Raw genomic sequence first — 16,311 nt, 5'->3', positions numbered from 1 at the left:
GTGTTGGAGCTGGAAAACCTCTAAAACATGCAGGATAGCGGCCCTCGAGGACTGGAGTTTGACACCCCTGCTTTAGAGGCTGTCTTTTTAAATCCAAACAAGGTGCTTCAGGCCCCGCCCCTCTTCAACTTCCAGACCGGTCCATTCTAGTTTGATAGAGAAGTTCATGACTATATAGCTGCGCAGAACAGTTTTAATTACAAATAAATGATGCAATGATGCTCATCTGTAAATTTCGTTGTGTTACTTGTACAATGACAATAAAAAGGAATTCTAACAGAGAAGACTTGTTGCAGCCTCACATGTTGGAGGCAGAGTCTGACCCAGAACCAGAGGAGACTGAAGACCACTAAATATTAGTTGGTATGTCTGGAACTTTATTGGCAGTTTTGTTGCAAAAACTGATGTAATGGTTCAGAAAACATCATAGAGAAAACTGAACAGGTTAAAAAATCTGACCCAAACAGAATATCTATCTAAGCAGCACCTGGAGAAACTAAATTAAACTTTTCTGCCTYYTAGAGACTTCAAGTCCACAACAAAATGTTTTTAATGGCTAAAAATGTGGATTTTGCAGGATAACAAGCTTCAGTTATTAATAATCTGGATTCAAGGTAAACTCAGACYAGGCAACGACAGAACTTACATCACATAAACAATCTGTGGCCTCAGCTCCAAACGTGTCGACATTTTTACAGCGCTGGGTGTTGAGGGTTCGGCTGAACTCAGTTCACTTCAGGCTAATAAAAGATGAGAGCCAGGTGAGTCTGTCCTGTGTAATGTGAAACCTGAGCTGTTGTTTTGGGGAAGACAAAAGACACTTTCACAGCTCGCCTCGTGTGGATCCACCAGAACTGGTTCAGTTCAACAACAACAGTGGGTTTCAGGAACGATGAGGCGGCAGATAAAATAAAATAAAGCAGCTTTTCTAACCCGAGCCGACACAAAGAGCTCAGTGTTGTTCAAAACTTGTTCAAGTTAAATATTAAACTGATGGTTTGATGTTTTCAGTAACGACTCCAGGATATTTTGTGCTTCATGTGTCGGATCCTCAGATTTAAATGTTTAAAATAAATATAAAACAATCACTTGCTGAGTTTCGTCGACTCTTAAGTGTTTTTGGCGTGAGCATGTGCTCTTAAACTGAGGAAATCTTTGTTCTTAGAGGCATTGTYCTGTTTGAAAGGGGAGCAGGATGTCGTCGGAACTATTGTTGTGCTGCAGAATGAGAAGGAAACTCCAGGAAAACAATCTGAGAGYGAACAAAGCTGTCGACGAAACAAAAATAAATCACTATCCTGATTGACAATATTCACTTTTTAACCTCTGAAATCAACCATCAGCTTTTAGTTTTACTTTTTGATGTTCACTCACTGAGGCCTGTAGTGTTATTATTTATTTATTTTTTTACATTTAAAGATTACAATAGATGCCTTTGAGAAAGTGAACACCCACGCCTGGGAGATTAAAAAAAAAAAACTTACCCTTTCTTGTACTTAAGAGAAAGCGCCTTCCAGAAGTCAATTTCTTCGTCCTTCGAAGAGAATTTAGGTGTCAAATCCATTTCCATAAATAAATCTGCAGACAGGAACACAAAACAAAGGCAATTAAATGAGATAAAAGAAAGAGTCGAGTTTTAAAAAGGCAGAGAGATTAGTTATCAGTACTTTCAGAGGAAAAATAAACCTTATTTCTACTCTTCRGTCATCTCTGGCTAATATTAAGATCTTAAACTTAAATGTAAACATCAATGTTTTTCGTCYCCACAGACAAAATGAGATTTGTAGACTGACCTAAAATACATGTGTACTGATAACTCATCTCTGAACATTGACAGCGTTTATGTTCAGGTAAACTCATTTTTTTTAAAAAGAACAACATTCCAACGTCGATAAGATTTGTCACTTCCTAAAACAGGTTATTCAGACACACCTTTCCACAAATGTTCAACTTACACAAACATTTTTATCCAAGAAAACCTCAACAACAGATCTACTCTCGCATAATTCCCCTCAGAACCTGGCATTAATAAATAAACACAACATTAAGGTGATTTAAGGCTAAAACGCATGTTAAATTATTTATCTTCATTAGATGAATTATAACCTGTGAGGAGTGAGGAAGAAACAAGGCTACAGGTAATTTAAATCAGACTTATTTCTTTTATTATATTTATAAAAACACAAACTAAAAAGATATTTTGTTAAATTTTGCAAAAAATAATCTTCAGGAATGCCTTTCCTTTATTTTYCCTTTCAAATTAAAAACAAGAAGTTCATACTAAACTTATAATTAAATAAAATAACCACTGACAAAGTTACCTTTTTTTCTCTAAGGGTAATAAAAAATGTAGTTAAACAGAAATAATAACCTGGCAGCTTCACTTTGACCTTATAATGTATATTTCTTAAATGTAATTCTTACATCTGGTAAATAATGTCAGAATTAATCCAACCAACCCCAAAATATCTTGTATGTTTAAATAATAGCTTCAGATTTGTGATTGTATTTTGTTGTGTATAGAATTTGTTGTTGTTGTTGTTGTTGTTGTTGTTGTTGTTGTTAGATAAATGAATAAATGAGTAAAAAAAAGAGATTTATGTTGTGTAAATTAAGGCCTGGACTGAAGAGGAAACAACTCTACAGTCTGTACGGTTTCTATTAAAATAATCTGCTGAGATAAGATCATCTACTGTTTAAAATACTAATTATATGTTAAATAATGGCTGTCCAATTAAAACTTTGACAAAGTGTCATTAAGATAAAGCCATTTGAAGTTTAAAATTAGGTTCTGACAGCCAACGTCAAGCAGGATTTGCAGCAACACCTAATAAATAAATAAATAAATAAATAATAAAGGATGAAGCTGTGGAGCTCAGCTGTCAAATGGGCGTTTAAACAACAACCCAAACGGTTCCGATGATTTCAGCGTTTTACTGCGGGTTTTTATCTGAAAAGAAGCGGCAGTAAATGCAGATTTTTACCTGATCATCGCTTCCCACGGTGAGSTTTCTCAGTCCATGGTGTTCAGAGCTGCTGAGGCTGCCTGAGCTCAGATTTAAAGGAGAATACACCCCGGGTGTGTGAATCTATAATCGGACAGCTCTGTTTTAATTTGACCTCATTATTATTATTGTTGTTGTTGTTTTTAATATCACCGGAACAGCCAAAAACTGAACAATTTCTACTCTACACAAAAWGTTAATATGAACATTTAATTAAAAGAATAAACTGCAAAGAAAAAATGTTTAGAGATGGATTTTTTTTCTCGTTTCTTTACCTCACAGGTGTCACTGCTGCGCACGGATTGCGCATAACAGTTTATTACGGTAGTTTTTTTTTCTCAGCTACACATAAAATCTAATATAATCTGTGGTTTAGAAAATCAAGATGTAAGTAAAAACCTTGGCATCAGTTAAAAATGAAGCTACAGTTAGTTAGCGAGTTAGTAATATATTTCCATTTTGAAAAAAAAAACAAATTTACGTACCTTTTTGCAGGAATATGAATTTTAGTTTATTTGTTAGCGAAATATTTAAAAATTTGGTTTAACTTGGTTTAACTGTACCGCCTAGCTGCTTAAAAAATAGCAGAAAGTGTAACTTAGCTCAGCTGTGACTAATGACGCAGTACGCGGTGACGTCAGACGCAAAGCGAACTAGCGTGTTGCTATGGTAACAGATATCTGGAGAAGAAAACTGTCCAAACGCCCCGGCTGAGCCATTTGAGTGCTTCTTGTGGGTGAAAAACATGGAGGAAGGAGTGGAGAGTATGTTTGACGTGGTTTACGACAAAATGAAAGAGGTTTGAATTAAAAAGTAACTAAACTAACTGTACAAGATGGCGATAAGAAATAAAGATGTTAGCTTTTCCGAGAACTGTGTCGCTCACCTGTTGTTGTATCTCGCTGTAAATTTATATTCGCAGAAAAATTATTTTTAAAAATGACAATGTTAATTTCAACTATAATMAGCCTATGCTCAGAGTTGTAAAGTAATTAAGTACTTATTTACTGTACTTAAGTACAATTTTTGGGCATCTGTACTTTACTTGAGTAGGCTAATTATTTTTCAGCTACTTTTTACTTCTACTTCTTACATTTTCACACAGTTATCTGTACTTTCTACTCCTTACATTTAAAAAACAAGAAGTAGAAAGTCGTTACTTTTATTTAATTTTTCTTGTTTTCATTCCAGCTTGTTATTGTAAAAAATAAATACTATCCATATAAATTGTGCCTCCTAGATAGAGTGAATTTAACTGTGGTTGAATGAGAAGTATAAATATATAAAACTCTGATACCGTATAAGTTTGTACACAAACAAATCATGTCACACTCCAGCAGGACATAATCATTAAAATAAAAGGACTGTACTTAAGAAGTATTTGTATTTCATGAATTATATTATTGCATTTGGCCGCAGCCCTCAGAGAGATTTTCATATTGAGGAAAAGATTTGGTCAGCCTTGATATATGTATATAAACTGAAACAGCTGGACTAGTGCATCCTAAATTTAACATCAATTATTTTAATACAACAGTCTTTTCTGCAGTTTTTTCCTAATAAATGTCCTTACAGAAAATCTAACTGCTCATTTTAAATCTATACTTTTACTTTTAATACTTAAGTACAAAAAATTATCAGATACTTTAAGACTTTTACTCAAGTAATATTCCTAAAGGAGATTTTAACTTCTACCAAAGTAATTTTTTGGTAAGATACTTGTACTTTTAATCAAGTATCACTTTGTGKTACTTTATACAACACTGCCTCTGCTCTTTCCAGTGGCAGTTCTCACATTATAACTCAGTATATGGGCAACATGTGGCCTGAGGGCCAGAAATGGTCCTTAGATGATTTCAGTTGGGCCCTGAAGTTCCCAGACAACTTTAAAATAGTTACCGGTTTAAAATATGAATATCAGTTTCTGATAAGAGAAAATGGTGTTGTTTCTTATCTGAATGYAGGGTCTTCTTACACAAACAGCTCCTCCTCTTCAACTTGGACTCCTGAAAACAAGGCTATCCTTCAGAGGAGCAGGCTTTGTCTTTTTAGGACCTGAAGAACAATCGGTCTCTAGGCTGTGACACAGTTAACAAGCAGCTTGCTTAGACCCTTACTTGAAAGCAACTCAGACGAAGAGACGTTTAGAATCAAGTAGAAAGATTAAACTTTWTTTCACCAGTTGATGGTACGGAGCCAGAAAAAGATGGGAGAAGATGTGGTCTGTAGTTAAAGTTTTATTTATTTTTAAACAAATGCACAATTTCTGCTTTCTTTCAGGCAATGATACTAAACAGTAAACTATAAATTATGTGATATATATTTTTATGAGCTTCAGAGCTAACCACCAAGTCGTCCTGCTGTTTGTCTCATAATTATAATACTGAAATCTAGCCTTAAAATGTGCTTTCTGATTTTCCTCTCATGCATGGAAAAGCTTATTCTGAGGTTTTTATTGTTACTTTTTTCTGCACAGAAAATCGTGCTGCAGCAGCTGATAGTCGTTGCTCGACTCCGTCCAGATCTTGACAGGAAAGTTCTGAAAGGTCAGTTTTATCTCACAGCTAGGAGGACAGACAATTTTATCATCTGATACATCAGCTTTTCTTTTATGTGGAAAGTCATAATGTTTTCATTGATATACCAAAAAACACAATTGTCTGTTGTGAAAAACACAGAAAAACAGTATTTTTCCTAAAATAAATCTGAACCAAATTGTTTTAGTGMTTTTACAGCTTTCGCTCCTCGTCTGAATGAGCCTGTGAAGCTTTTTTCTCCGAGCTGTTTGTGGTCGAATTTCTGCACAAATAATGGAATATAAACTCATGCAATAAACGCCACATGAATGACTGTCGCCTGAGTTGTAAAGTAACTAAGTACAAATACTTTGCTACTGTACTTAAGTAGGATTTTGGGTATCTGTACTTTACTTGAGCAATTATTTTTCAGCCTACTTTTTACTTCTACTTCTTATATTTTTTCAAAAAGCAAGAAGTAGAAAGTCGTTACTTTTATTTAATTTTTTCTTGTTTTCATTCCAGCTTGTTATTGTAAAAAATAAATACTATACATATAAATTGTGCCTCCTAGATAGAGTGAATTTAACTGTGGTTGAATGAGAAGTATAAATATATAAAACTCTGATACTGTGTCAGTTTGTACACAAACAAATCATGTCACACTCCAGCAGAACATAATCATTAAAATAAAAGGACTGTACTTAAGAAGTATTTGTATTTCATGAATTATATTATTGCATTTGGCCGCAGCCCTCAGATAGATTTTCATTTTGGGGAAAAGTTTTGTGCAGCCTTGATATATGTATATAAACTGAAACAGCTGGACTAGTGCATCCTAAATTTAACATCAATTATTTTAATACAACAGTCTTTTCTGCAGTTTTTTCCTAATAAATGTCCTTACAGACAATCTAACTGCTCAWTTTAAATCAATAGTTTTACTTTTAATACTTAAGTACAAAAAAAATAACAGATACTTTTAAGATTTTTACTCAAGTAATATTCCTAAAGGAGACTATAACTTTTACCAAATAAATTTTTTTGGTAAGATACTTGCACTTTTACTCAAGTATCCCTTTGTGGTAATTTATACAACACTGACTGTAGTTTACAAAAGAAGCTGCTTTCATGATGAACATGAGAAATAACCTAATAACTCGTGTTTGTTTCCCTACAGCTCATTATGAAAAACTCCACATCCAGCTGAACAAGCAGCACGTTTGGGATCCTATAACAGGCCTGCTGTTGATGTATTCATCCTGTCTGCTGCATGTCATCGAAGTAAGTTCTCCCCCAGATAAACAATCACAAAAAGATGTATTTAAAGTCTTTGGCGTGCCTAAAGTTTGCCGTCTGTTTTCCTGCAGTCATCTGGAGATGTTCTGGGTTTGGTTTTAAAAGACCTTGAAGCTTTGCAGCAACAGCCAGACAGGTAATCATCTCTTTTATTACAGATAAATTCCATTTTTATCAAGTTTTTACCAGCTAAAAGGCCAAGTGTTCCTTGAAGGGATGCATATTGTGAACGCTTCTCTGCTAACACTGCCTAAACATACATGAATGAATMTTTAAAAGCTTTCCAGCTTCTGCTGAAGTAGCTTTAAATGTTTTATAACAGCTGCTAAAAGGTGGTGGGGTATCCTCACAGAATAAAATCTGTTTGCTTCTACGTGTGAGTTGTAATAAATGTTGTTCCCCTTCAGCACCGTGCTGGAAGCTAAAGTTGTCTTCATGACTCATAGTCTCCAAAGACGGCTGTTCCAGCAGTGGAGCTCCAAGGTCAGCTGTTGAACTAATCCTAATGTTCACATTCAGCTGAGTTTCTTCACTCGTGCATTCAGGGTTTTGGTCTCTCTGCAGTTGCTGGATGAAAATCAGGTTTCAGGTGACGCCGTGGTCAAGAGGCTTGAAGAGGACGAAGAGGAGAGCACACAGGTTCTGGTTTGCAGTGTCCTGTCAGCTCTGAAGCGGCTGGGTCAACATCTGGACACACCTCAGATGGTTAGTTCCTGATATCCGTCTGTCCGGTTATTTTCTTCCACCTGTCTGAGGTCGGGTCACTGAGGTCCAGGAGGGAAACCCAGACATCCTTAGATTGAGCCACAGTCTCAGGTTCACCATAATTCCAATTAAATTCTTCCAATTCAGAGAAGCAGCAGCTCTACTCTGAGCTTCCCCTGGTGACAGATCTTCCCCTATCCATAAAGAAGCTCATCTCCGCAGCTTGTATCTGGTTCTCATGATGCATAAAGTTTGGAACATAAATTAAGAGCTTTATTTTTTAGATTTGGCTTGGCCTTTTCCTCACCACAACAGTCCATCACTTATAAGAAACACAAAAACTCCAGTTTATGTAAGAGGAAAGGTGTTTATAAGATTTTACTATGATTGTGTTCCAAGCTTCTTCCTGGATCAGTGCTGGATAAGAACCCGGAGCTCATCGTCCCTGAAGACACGTTGGAGAAGCTTTTGGGTCGAGATGAACTCATTAGTCCACAACAGTACATAAAGATGTACCATTCTCCCTTAAATATCAGCATGGAGTTTGGTAAGAAAAATCAAATTTTACAGTTAACAATATAATTATTTACTTAATAAATCAAGTTTTTTTTTAACAGGACAAGAAAATCTGGGGTCCCTCCTTTCCTTCAGTTAACTTTCTGAATAAAACGTCAACAGTAAGAGCTCCTCGGGTTGTTTTTACCTTCAGGACAAGTTTGAGTTCAGCATAAAGCAAAACGTTGTGATTCAGGTTAATATTGGGAGTAAATAAGATTGGGCCAAGAACGAGACCCTGAGGAACCCCTGATGCAACATAAAGCTTATATTCAGCCTAAATGTTTTATTTTTCTGAAGAATGAGATTTTCATTAAAGCTTTGGTAGTTTCTGAAAAAAAGGCGTTTTGTACTCAAATATGCTGCAGCAAGATGTAACCGCCCCCCCCTCCCCGAGTTGTTCATCTTTTTCGAATGAATGATCATTTGCAACAAAAACAAAGACATACAAATAATAAAAAAAACATGTTTAATAGTTTCATCATTCGCATGAGGATTTTTTTTAACTTACATGATATTCCATTTAATGATAGTTTGTCTAAAAAAGGCATTTCCTTTTTACTCCAACAGCATCACAACAGTTTGACACAAAAATCTTTTAATTCTGAAAAGATTTATTGATCAAATGAGTTTTCCCTTTTAACTTTGGCCCCCAGATTTCTGAAACTTCTGCAAAAGGAAAGAACAGTGACAATAAAGGAAATGGCCGCAATGACAGCATGCGCCACCGTGTAAATCTACAGATTGTATGTACAGAATGTTCCAGRAGTTTATAGTCCAACATTTGGTGCAATAAGCAGTGTGGATTTTTAAGATTCTGTTGTGTTTTCAGCCTGATTTGCTCTTTTTATTTTCTAAACATAAAAAAGTTGACAAAAACAAACAAAAAATCTGTGATGAATCAAACAAACTTGGAACAGCACTGATTTTCTTTTCCTCTCATAAAAATAAGCACATTTAGTTAGGACCAGTGAGATATTTCATAGTGAAAAAGCTCAGTTTCACACAACAGATGTTAAAAAAAACTAATTCTGCACTCATCCAACCTCAGATAGACTCAACACACACCTGCCTCCGTCACAACCAATGAGGTGAACTTCGTCGTACATTCCTCCTGTTCGTGTAGAAAAAGGCTTCGGTTTTCAGAGCTCTGAAAAGCAGCGATGCTTAAAACTTTAACAGATCCAGTTTGATATCTGTAGAAAACACAGAGCGGCACGTTGTCACGCAGAACCAGACGAAGACGGGACCAGGTACTCGGAACAACCGAACTGCTAAATGAACTCAGTGAGTTTTTCTTAAATTAAGAAGATAAGTTGGATGATATTGATTTGAGTAAACATTAAAAATAAATACAAAAAACAGTAACCATTTCTTTTTTTCACCAAATATTTTCTTTTCAAATTCGATATATTGTCAATATATTGATTGGTTTGCTGTCACACAGAACAATAAAAAACATTTTTTATTTTTTAAATGATTTTGGATTAAGAAGTAGAGGTGTAATGGTACAGATTAATGAGTCATGGTTCAATAAATGCCTTGCTTTTGATTCTGGCTTCAACTTCTGGGATTCAGTCCGACATCTAAAGCCTACAGTCTACCTGACTTCCCTTACAAAAGGGATTTTAACACGTGTGAATTATGATTTTTTTTATCTCTATTTGAAACAAACAGGCAATTCGTCAAGCTTCTGTGTTTCATCCAAAGTAGCCATTCTTGCTTTGCTTTAGTTTGTTCCTCTGCTTTTTCTGTCACAGCAGTTTTTATTTAAAGATGAGTTTGTGTCTAATTTATCTGTCAGCATGCAAATATGTACCATTACACCCCTTTTAACTAAATATACAAAGAATAATACTTTCTTTTAAAATCACTATAGTTTTTYATCCTTTTGCCTTGAATCGGTTATCTGTGTGACACTCAAACATCCAGAAATTTAACTATCAGTTGATGAAAATGTGTAAAACTAAAAACTCTAACCAGAGTCTTTTCACACATTCAGACATAATAAATATGCCGGAAACTGTATAAAATAATCTTGAGTTTACAGTTAAATCTCATGAAGCTGCAGTTTGAACAAGCGTCTCAGTGGGGAAAATGCATCTTTTTTTACTCCTTAAATCTAAAAACAGGRTCAGGACTAAATCAGAGGTCAGGATGTCTGCAACACAATGTTCATAAACTATTTCATTAAAAAATAATGTAAACTACTTTAAAGTGGARCCTAAGCTGTTCTGTGTGAACGTGACATTATTGTGCTACAGCCACCAACATGTATGTACAGGATGTTTGTGATCATTTAGTTCTCATTACAGTATTTGTATATAGATTTTAAGATATATTCAAATCTTCCCGTTGTCTTTATATACAGAACAAATATGTACAGAGGCTTCAAGATTTACAAAAGTCCTGTGAGCGATATCGCACTTACAGAGAGACGAYGGCAGAGCAGCACAGTGGATCAGGACTGAAGAGAGAGAGAGGGGAAAAGAAAGGTCCTACAGGTTTGGATCGGTCCCGTCCCAACCATGCACAAGGCAAATAAACTGCTGCTGTCAGACGTAAACCTTAATATTTTCAAGTTTTCTCTGTTTTAACGTGGCATCAGAAAGACGTGGTCTCTGAATACTTTTTTTTCTTTTSTTTAAATCTTCAAGACAATATTTGTGTGGAAACAATCACGACTCTGACTACTCAGAAATATATCTATATAAATACTCTCATCAAAATAAACCAATATACACATACTGTATATTTGCACCTGCTTCTAGTACCACTGGTATAAAATCAAAAACAACAACAAAAACAAGTCAGCATCACAAAACAAAGGCCCGGATTCACTAAACATGCACAGCGCCTGGTTTTTTACYCAATTCCTTCTGCGTTATTTTACACACTGATTTGTCAGCGCTGTTTAAATTTGAATAATAAATAAGCAGGAACAAAATGGAGAAAGAGAAAAATGTTTGCTCAYGTTGAGCTCAGAGGATGGATTTCTGCATCAATATGTGACATTTTGATCATTGTTCTATTCTCTTATTTTCACTTAAATAATAAAAAAACATCTATCTGGACTTGCTCCTCCCTCTTTTTCCAACAGGAGAGATATCTGAAATGTCCAGCTGTGATGGTTTTTTTGATCTTTTTAGCAACCCTGACACGCCTTCTTTTCAACGCGCTAACTGTGCGTCGCAACCTAGAATGGCAGGGTTTTAGTCCTGGTTATTTCCTAATGAATGCATAATATCTCATTAACGTGGAAAAACTTCGATGGTGAGGAGAGATGGTGGTAGCACAGTTTGAGGCACACGTCTTAAAATCCTCGCAGTCTTTTGGTGAATCCGGGCCAGAGTTGGCTGGAAACTAAAAATGGCACTGTCATCAACAACGTGCTTATTTATTCAAACGCAGCACTTTTTTGTTTTTTATTTATTTTTTTGTCAGCTGCCCAAAAAAAGGAAAGTTTTACCTACGATGATTCTTAATATGTTTGTACAAGTTTGCCTCATTTGGGCCAGGAGTGTCAACATTTTAGTATTTAAGTTGTTGCAGTTTTGTTTTCCAGGCTTCACATCACCAAACCTGTACATTCGTATTCTCTCAGCAGTTTCGAAACAGAAAAATCCCTCTTTGCTGTCAAAAATAATGATTAACTGCACGGATCTTTCATAAACTACAGCGTGCATCTCGTTTATTTATATCTCCCTGACAGCATCAACAAGAAAATCTCCTCCTCTGTGTACAAAATATGATTTGATTTATATCATTAATCTGAAAATGTACAGTATAAAACAATAAATATCCAGTGGCTGATATCCTGACTGAATGTAGTTTTAGAGAAAGGTGTGTTTAAATTTTTAACCTCTTTATAACCTTAAAAGTTAATCTCCTCCACGTCTAAAACAATGCATTCCTGCTCTTTTTTTGCTCCACGACACCGACAGTGCAACATCATTTAGTACAATTATCACATAAATCGAGACACCGCACGGTTTTAAAAATGCACGCTTTCCAAAAAATACTGGCACACTCACAGTGAACGCTCAGGCTGGACAGAAACTCGGGGCCGCCGTGAACCGGAGCGAGGTGTTTCGAAAACTGACACCCCTGAGGARTGAAGGAGGAACTCCTGATGGGAGGAAAGCAGTGAGAAAATTAGACTTGACAGGACAGATGGGTCATTCTGTTGGTTCTTCTTCAGTTCAGAACTCTTATTCCTCCGGGCCGGTCCAGTCCCACGTCTGACATTAAAGGCTATATTGCATGTGAATCAAATAAGGCAAAAATAATAATAATAAAGAATTAAACGTTCCAGCTAATGCAGAAATAAAAGTTGCACATATAATGATAACTCTCCCCTCGTTTGTTCATTCGTTTTATATATATATATATATTATTTTTTTTTATTAGAGGTGCTTGTTTGCGCATGTCGGCCCGTCTGGATCGGGTGGAGTTTATTGAGGTGATCCAGAGCGGGGCGTTGAGGCTGAAGGATGAGCGTTGGATGTTCAAACGGCAGGAACTTAGAGGCGTCACAACACCGTGCTCTCAGAATCCTCCTCCGAGTCCGCCCCGCCGTTGTTCCACTTCAGCTGCGCCTCTGAGTTCCTGAAGGCGGAGATGTGCGTAAAGTCCAGGATGCCGTCCAGGTCCACGTTGATGATGGGGATGTCCAAGTTACAGAGGGAACCTGGCAGAGCGGAAAGGAAAGGTGAGATTTAAAAATCAAACTGATCATCCCGGCTGATGTCACACAAAACAAGTCCAAACAGTGGTTGAGTTGTGAACAACAACAAAAAACAATGGATAAACTTCTAAAACAGACATTTTTCTGCCAAATGTTCAACATTTGCTCCTCAGCAGCACTGATCAGGCGGTGCTGGTTTCTGGTGTCGCTACAAAACCCCTCAAATAAATAATTAACCCAAAGATCAGCTGAAATGTGCCTCAATTAAAGTTTTTGAGGAATGACGTCCACAGATGATGGGTCACACAGGAAGTGTTGAGGTGTAGTGATGTCTTTAGGGAGTAGGAGGGGTTGGTGGGGGGGGGGTCTGTGAAAACCAGGAGAGAAGCCCCGGTGAATGAACGCCATGCATCAGTCTCAGCCTCCATGCAAACTCCAACAAACTAAAGGTGGGCTCTTGATTAAAAACAGGAAGTGAGCGTGACGGCAGGCGGCTTTATGTTTCAAGACGGTGGAGGGGGTGCAGGGATGCGGGGAGGAGGGGCGCTCCTGCTTACCCTGAAAAGTCCCTCTCACACTCAGAATCACACAGAACCTCGCGCCTCATACCGCTGCAAGTAAGACAGTCAGAGCGGTTAACGGGAYGAGGAAACGAGGTTAAAACAGAGAGAGGAACTTAAAGGGATGCAACAAGTAAAAATACATGAAAGGACCGTTCAGTTCGACACCATCAGCATGAGAGAAACACCCAGACAGGTTAAAATCAGGAAACAAGATTTTCTTTTTAAATAAAGACAATAAGGAGTTCTAGTTTTATATATTAACTTTGTAAATCTAACATTTTTACAACTATAAATGTTTTACCCTAGATCCAAAATGTTTAGTTTCTGATTAAAAACATGGCAAAATAAAATTAAAAAAATTTAAGCAAAAGTTACTCAAATAAATATAAAAACAATCTCATTAATAACTTTGCTATATTTAAGGTTCCTTTTTAATCAAACAAATAAATTCTATGTTTTGTAAATAACCACCAGGTGTCGCACTTGAGCCGTTACCTGTGGACATGCTTTCCCCAGGAGGCAAACCGTCCAGGAGACCCGATGAAAGGTCCAGGGGCTGAGGACTGGTACCGGGTGTGGAGGGAGGCTGCGGGGGAGGCAAGCTGGGCCTGTGCCTGGGCGGTTTGGGGGTGGGTCTGGTTTTGGTGAGCGTCCCGGCCAGCGAGGGTGGGGAGGACAGAGATGGGGTGGTTGCCATCTGGATCTGACTCGGGGAGCCGATGGTGGCGTAACCCTGCGKGTAGCTGAAGCCGTATGGGGAGGGGGTGCTGGGAGGGGTGGGCGACAGGCTGACCGGAGACGGCTGACCCGTGGACTGGTCCGACATGGCTCCGGTCTGACAGTAGGGGCCTTTAGGTGGGATCGGGGCCAGCTTCTTCGCTGAAAACAAAACCAGAAGCATCTATAAAGAGTTTATAGGGTCTGATACAGGTTTGCTCCRGATACTATGGTTTCCTTTACAATAACAAAAACATACGTTAGGTTCATGGTAACTCTAACAGGTTTCCTACAGTTTAAGGCAAGTTAAATTTAAAACTTTTTAAGACTTTTTTTATGCCAAGTGAAATCAAATTTAAGACCAATTTCACAATAAACACAAATGACAAAAAAATTCAAACTGTGGCAGAAACTCGTGAATCAAAGTATTTTTGGTTGAATTATACAAATATTGTTAAAAGACCAATTGTTTTATCCATATCTAACAGCTATTTTGTCAAATATAGCAAAAAAAAAACATTCTTAGCAGTCAGTTTTAAACTTAATTTAATTCCTGGAAATCCTCTAATGACACAAAGTTTGGAGTTTTATGACCCACAGTGGGTTCTCAAGCCCAGCTTGCTGTAGATGGAACCTTAAAGTGCCWGTGACATAAAATTTTGGTAAGAAATATGAATGTATTTTTGGAAAGACAACATTATTAATATATTAGAAAACATATTTCACATTGCTCAGATGGACAGTTGTTGAGATATACATATGCATGTGAAGTAACAGGAAGTTGTGTCAAAAGGGAACATCTGGTTGGGAATATTTCAAAATAAATAAACGTTACCAATTATTTTAATATTTGATTCGAATTACAGTCATCCTACTTACAATATGTTAACATTTTTAAGACTTCTGAAAATTGATTTAAGACATTTTAAGGCTAATTAAGGCCTTATTTTTGGATTGATAAATTTAAGGATCTGCGGGAACCCTGCTCTAAAGTGTCTCTATGTGTGGGTGAGAGTGTTTGTCTCAGTGTGTCCCTGCGATGGACTGGAGACCTGTACAACCACACGACATAGACAACACCACACACAAACATTCAGACGTCAGGYGAGAAATCTCTAAATAAACACTATTAAATGTTCTGCAGGTGTATTACCTCTCCTCAGGCTGTGTGGGCTGTGCTCAGAGTGCTGCGACTGTCCACTAGAGGTCACTGTTCCTTGCAGTCCCTTCTGTCCGATCACCGGAGACAGCTCCTTGTTCTTCAACGTGCTAAAGAACAGAAGGCACACACTCGTTACCTCCCATATAAACACATCAACCCTCTTAGTCATCTTTCTGCAGCGTAAAGAGAGCCCACGGTTCAATGTCAAATCTGAAATAAACCCCGGTGACTTCACSGGTTTGTCTTCCACCGGAGCGCAGGCAGAATGCCAATGTGGCGAGGGTCTGAAGGTCAGAACGTGAGCGGCTCACGCTCCGACCGTCAGGCCTCAAACACACATGGTGCAGCTTCAGCAGATGAAGCATGGATGACTGAAGCAGCTGGGATTAAAAGCTGAGGTGGAGCAGTGAGAATGAGCATCTGTGGGATTTTAGATTCAACTTCCCTCACGGTGCAAACACGCACTCTGAATTCTTCTTTTTTTTTTTGTTATTCTTATATAATTTCTGTTGTTGAGGTTTTACTTCATGTTGATGCTCTTTGTTCACAATAAAAGGTTTGATCTCGCAAGAATTTCTTTAGTTGCCTGGCAACCGTTTCCAGAACATCTCGGCAGTATGGACCGTTATGGAATTCCTAATYGTGGCGATTAAATTAAAGATGGGTGTGATGCTGATACCTAAAGACWGACAGGTGCAAACCCAGTGAGCTAATAAGACAGAGCTGGTTCAGTTTGGTGGGCGGAGCCTAATCACACCTTTGTTTCAGCTGCGGGGGCGTCATAATTTGGGGGCTGTGTTGGGAGCGAGGTGGTTCTGCATTTACCTCTTGGGCTTGGCTCCTCTCTCACGGTTACAGGCACAGGCTGCCCACGAAGGGAGAGCAGAGACGGGGGTGTGGGGAGGTTTGGCGGAGCCCGGGAAGAGGTCGTGGCGGGTGAGGACGAGCGGGGGTTTGATGTAGAGGGCGGAGCCGTTCGTTTCGAACTGGGCCACATGCGAAGCGTCGGGYAGGGAGGCCCGTTTGGGCAGGTGCAGGGAGCTGGGTTTGGGGTACGAGCTGGCGTCAAGCGGCTGCGGGGACGGGCAGGGGGAGTGGGGGA

General features: G+C 38.0%; 3 protein-coding genes across 7 annotated transcripts in view; 1 reads left to right on the top strand and 2 right to left on the bottom strand.

The window, feature by feature from the left end:
- The window catches only part of ndel1a (nudE neurodevelopment protein 1-like 1a), a 10,495-nt gene extending 7,409 nt beyond the window's left edge, over window positions 1-3,086 (bottom strand). For both annotated transcript variants that reach the window (XM_014014783.1, XM_014014784.1), the window contains exons 1-2: window positions 2,985-3,086; window positions 1,485-1,578 (exon numbers count right to left, since the gene is read on the bottom strand). In XM_014014783.1, coding sequence (XP_013870237.1) covers window positions 1,485-1,570 — 86 coding nt within the window. In that variant the 5' untranslated portion in view covers window positions 1,571-1,578; window positions 2,985-3,086. The remainder of the gene's footprint in view (window positions 1-1,484; window positions 1,579-2,984) is intronic.
- A 410-nt stretch (window positions 3,087-3,496) lies between these two features.
- On the top strand, window positions 3,497-9,429 carry tex47 (testis expressed 47). The gene is made up of 8 exons (XM_014014785.1): window positions 3,497-3,804; window positions 5,482-5,551; window positions 6,702-6,805; window positions 6,892-6,956; window positions 7,228-7,303; window positions 7,385-7,525; window positions 7,925-8,072; window positions 8,143-9,429. Exons 1-8 carry the CDS (start codon window positions 3,751-3,753, stop codon window positions 8,178-8,180), a joined length of 696 nt encoding a protein of 231 aa, XP_013870239.1. The 5' UTR covers window positions 3,497-3,750; the 3' UTR covers window positions 8,181-9,429.
- Window positions 9,430-9,736: 307 nt separating this feature from the next.
- Window positions 9,737-16,311, bottom strand: part of LOC106521982 (rho GTPase-activating protein 44) — a 45,435-nt gene continuing 38,860 nt past the window's right edge. For 3 of the 4 annotated variants that reach the window (XM_014014780.1, XM_014014779.1, XM_014014781.1), the window contains 3 exons: window positions 15,201-15,316; window positions 13,826-14,209; window positions 9,737-12,770 (listed from right to left, as the gene is read on the bottom strand). In XM_014014780.1, coding sequence (XP_013870234.1) covers window positions 12,613-12,770; window positions 13,826-14,209; window positions 15,201-15,316 — 658 coding nt within the window. In that variant the 3' untranslated portion in view covers window positions 9,737-12,612. Of the gene's footprint in view, window positions 12,771-13,324; window positions 13,379-13,825; window positions 14,210-15,200; window positions 15,317-16,311 lie in introns of all 4 variants that reach the window. The other variant, XM_014014782.1, reaches the window with a different exon arrangement.

Source organism: Austrofundulus limnaeus, unplaced genomic scaffold (assembly GCF_001266775.1).
Source record: "Austrofundulus limnaeus strain Quisiro unplaced genomic scaffold, Austrofundulus_limnaeus-1.0 Scaffold119, whole genome shotgun sequence".
NCBI classification, from domain to species: Eukaryota; Metazoa; Chordata; class Actinopteri; order Cyprinodontiformes; family Rivulidae; genus Austrofundulus; species Austrofundulus limnaeus.
Note: the sequence above shows the minus strand (reverse complement) of the source record. Positions and strands in the feature narration are given on the sequence as shown.

What these genes read in the sequence shown, in the direction of transcription:
- tex47 (XM_014014785.1), top strand. Translation starts at nt 3,751, where the DNA reads ATGGAGGAAGGAGTGGAGAGTATGTTTGACGTGGTTTACGACAAAATG. An exon ending in TTGCAGCAACAGCCAGACAG is followed by an intron (nt 6,957 to 7,227) that starts GTAATCATCTCT and finishes GTTCCCCTTCAG; the next exon opens with CACCGTGCTGGAAGCTAAAG. An exon ending in TCCAGCAGTGGAGCTCCAAG is followed by an intron (nt 7,304 to 7,384) that starts GTCAGCTGTTGA and finishes GTCTCTCTGCAG; the next exon opens with TTGCTGGATGAAAATCAGGT.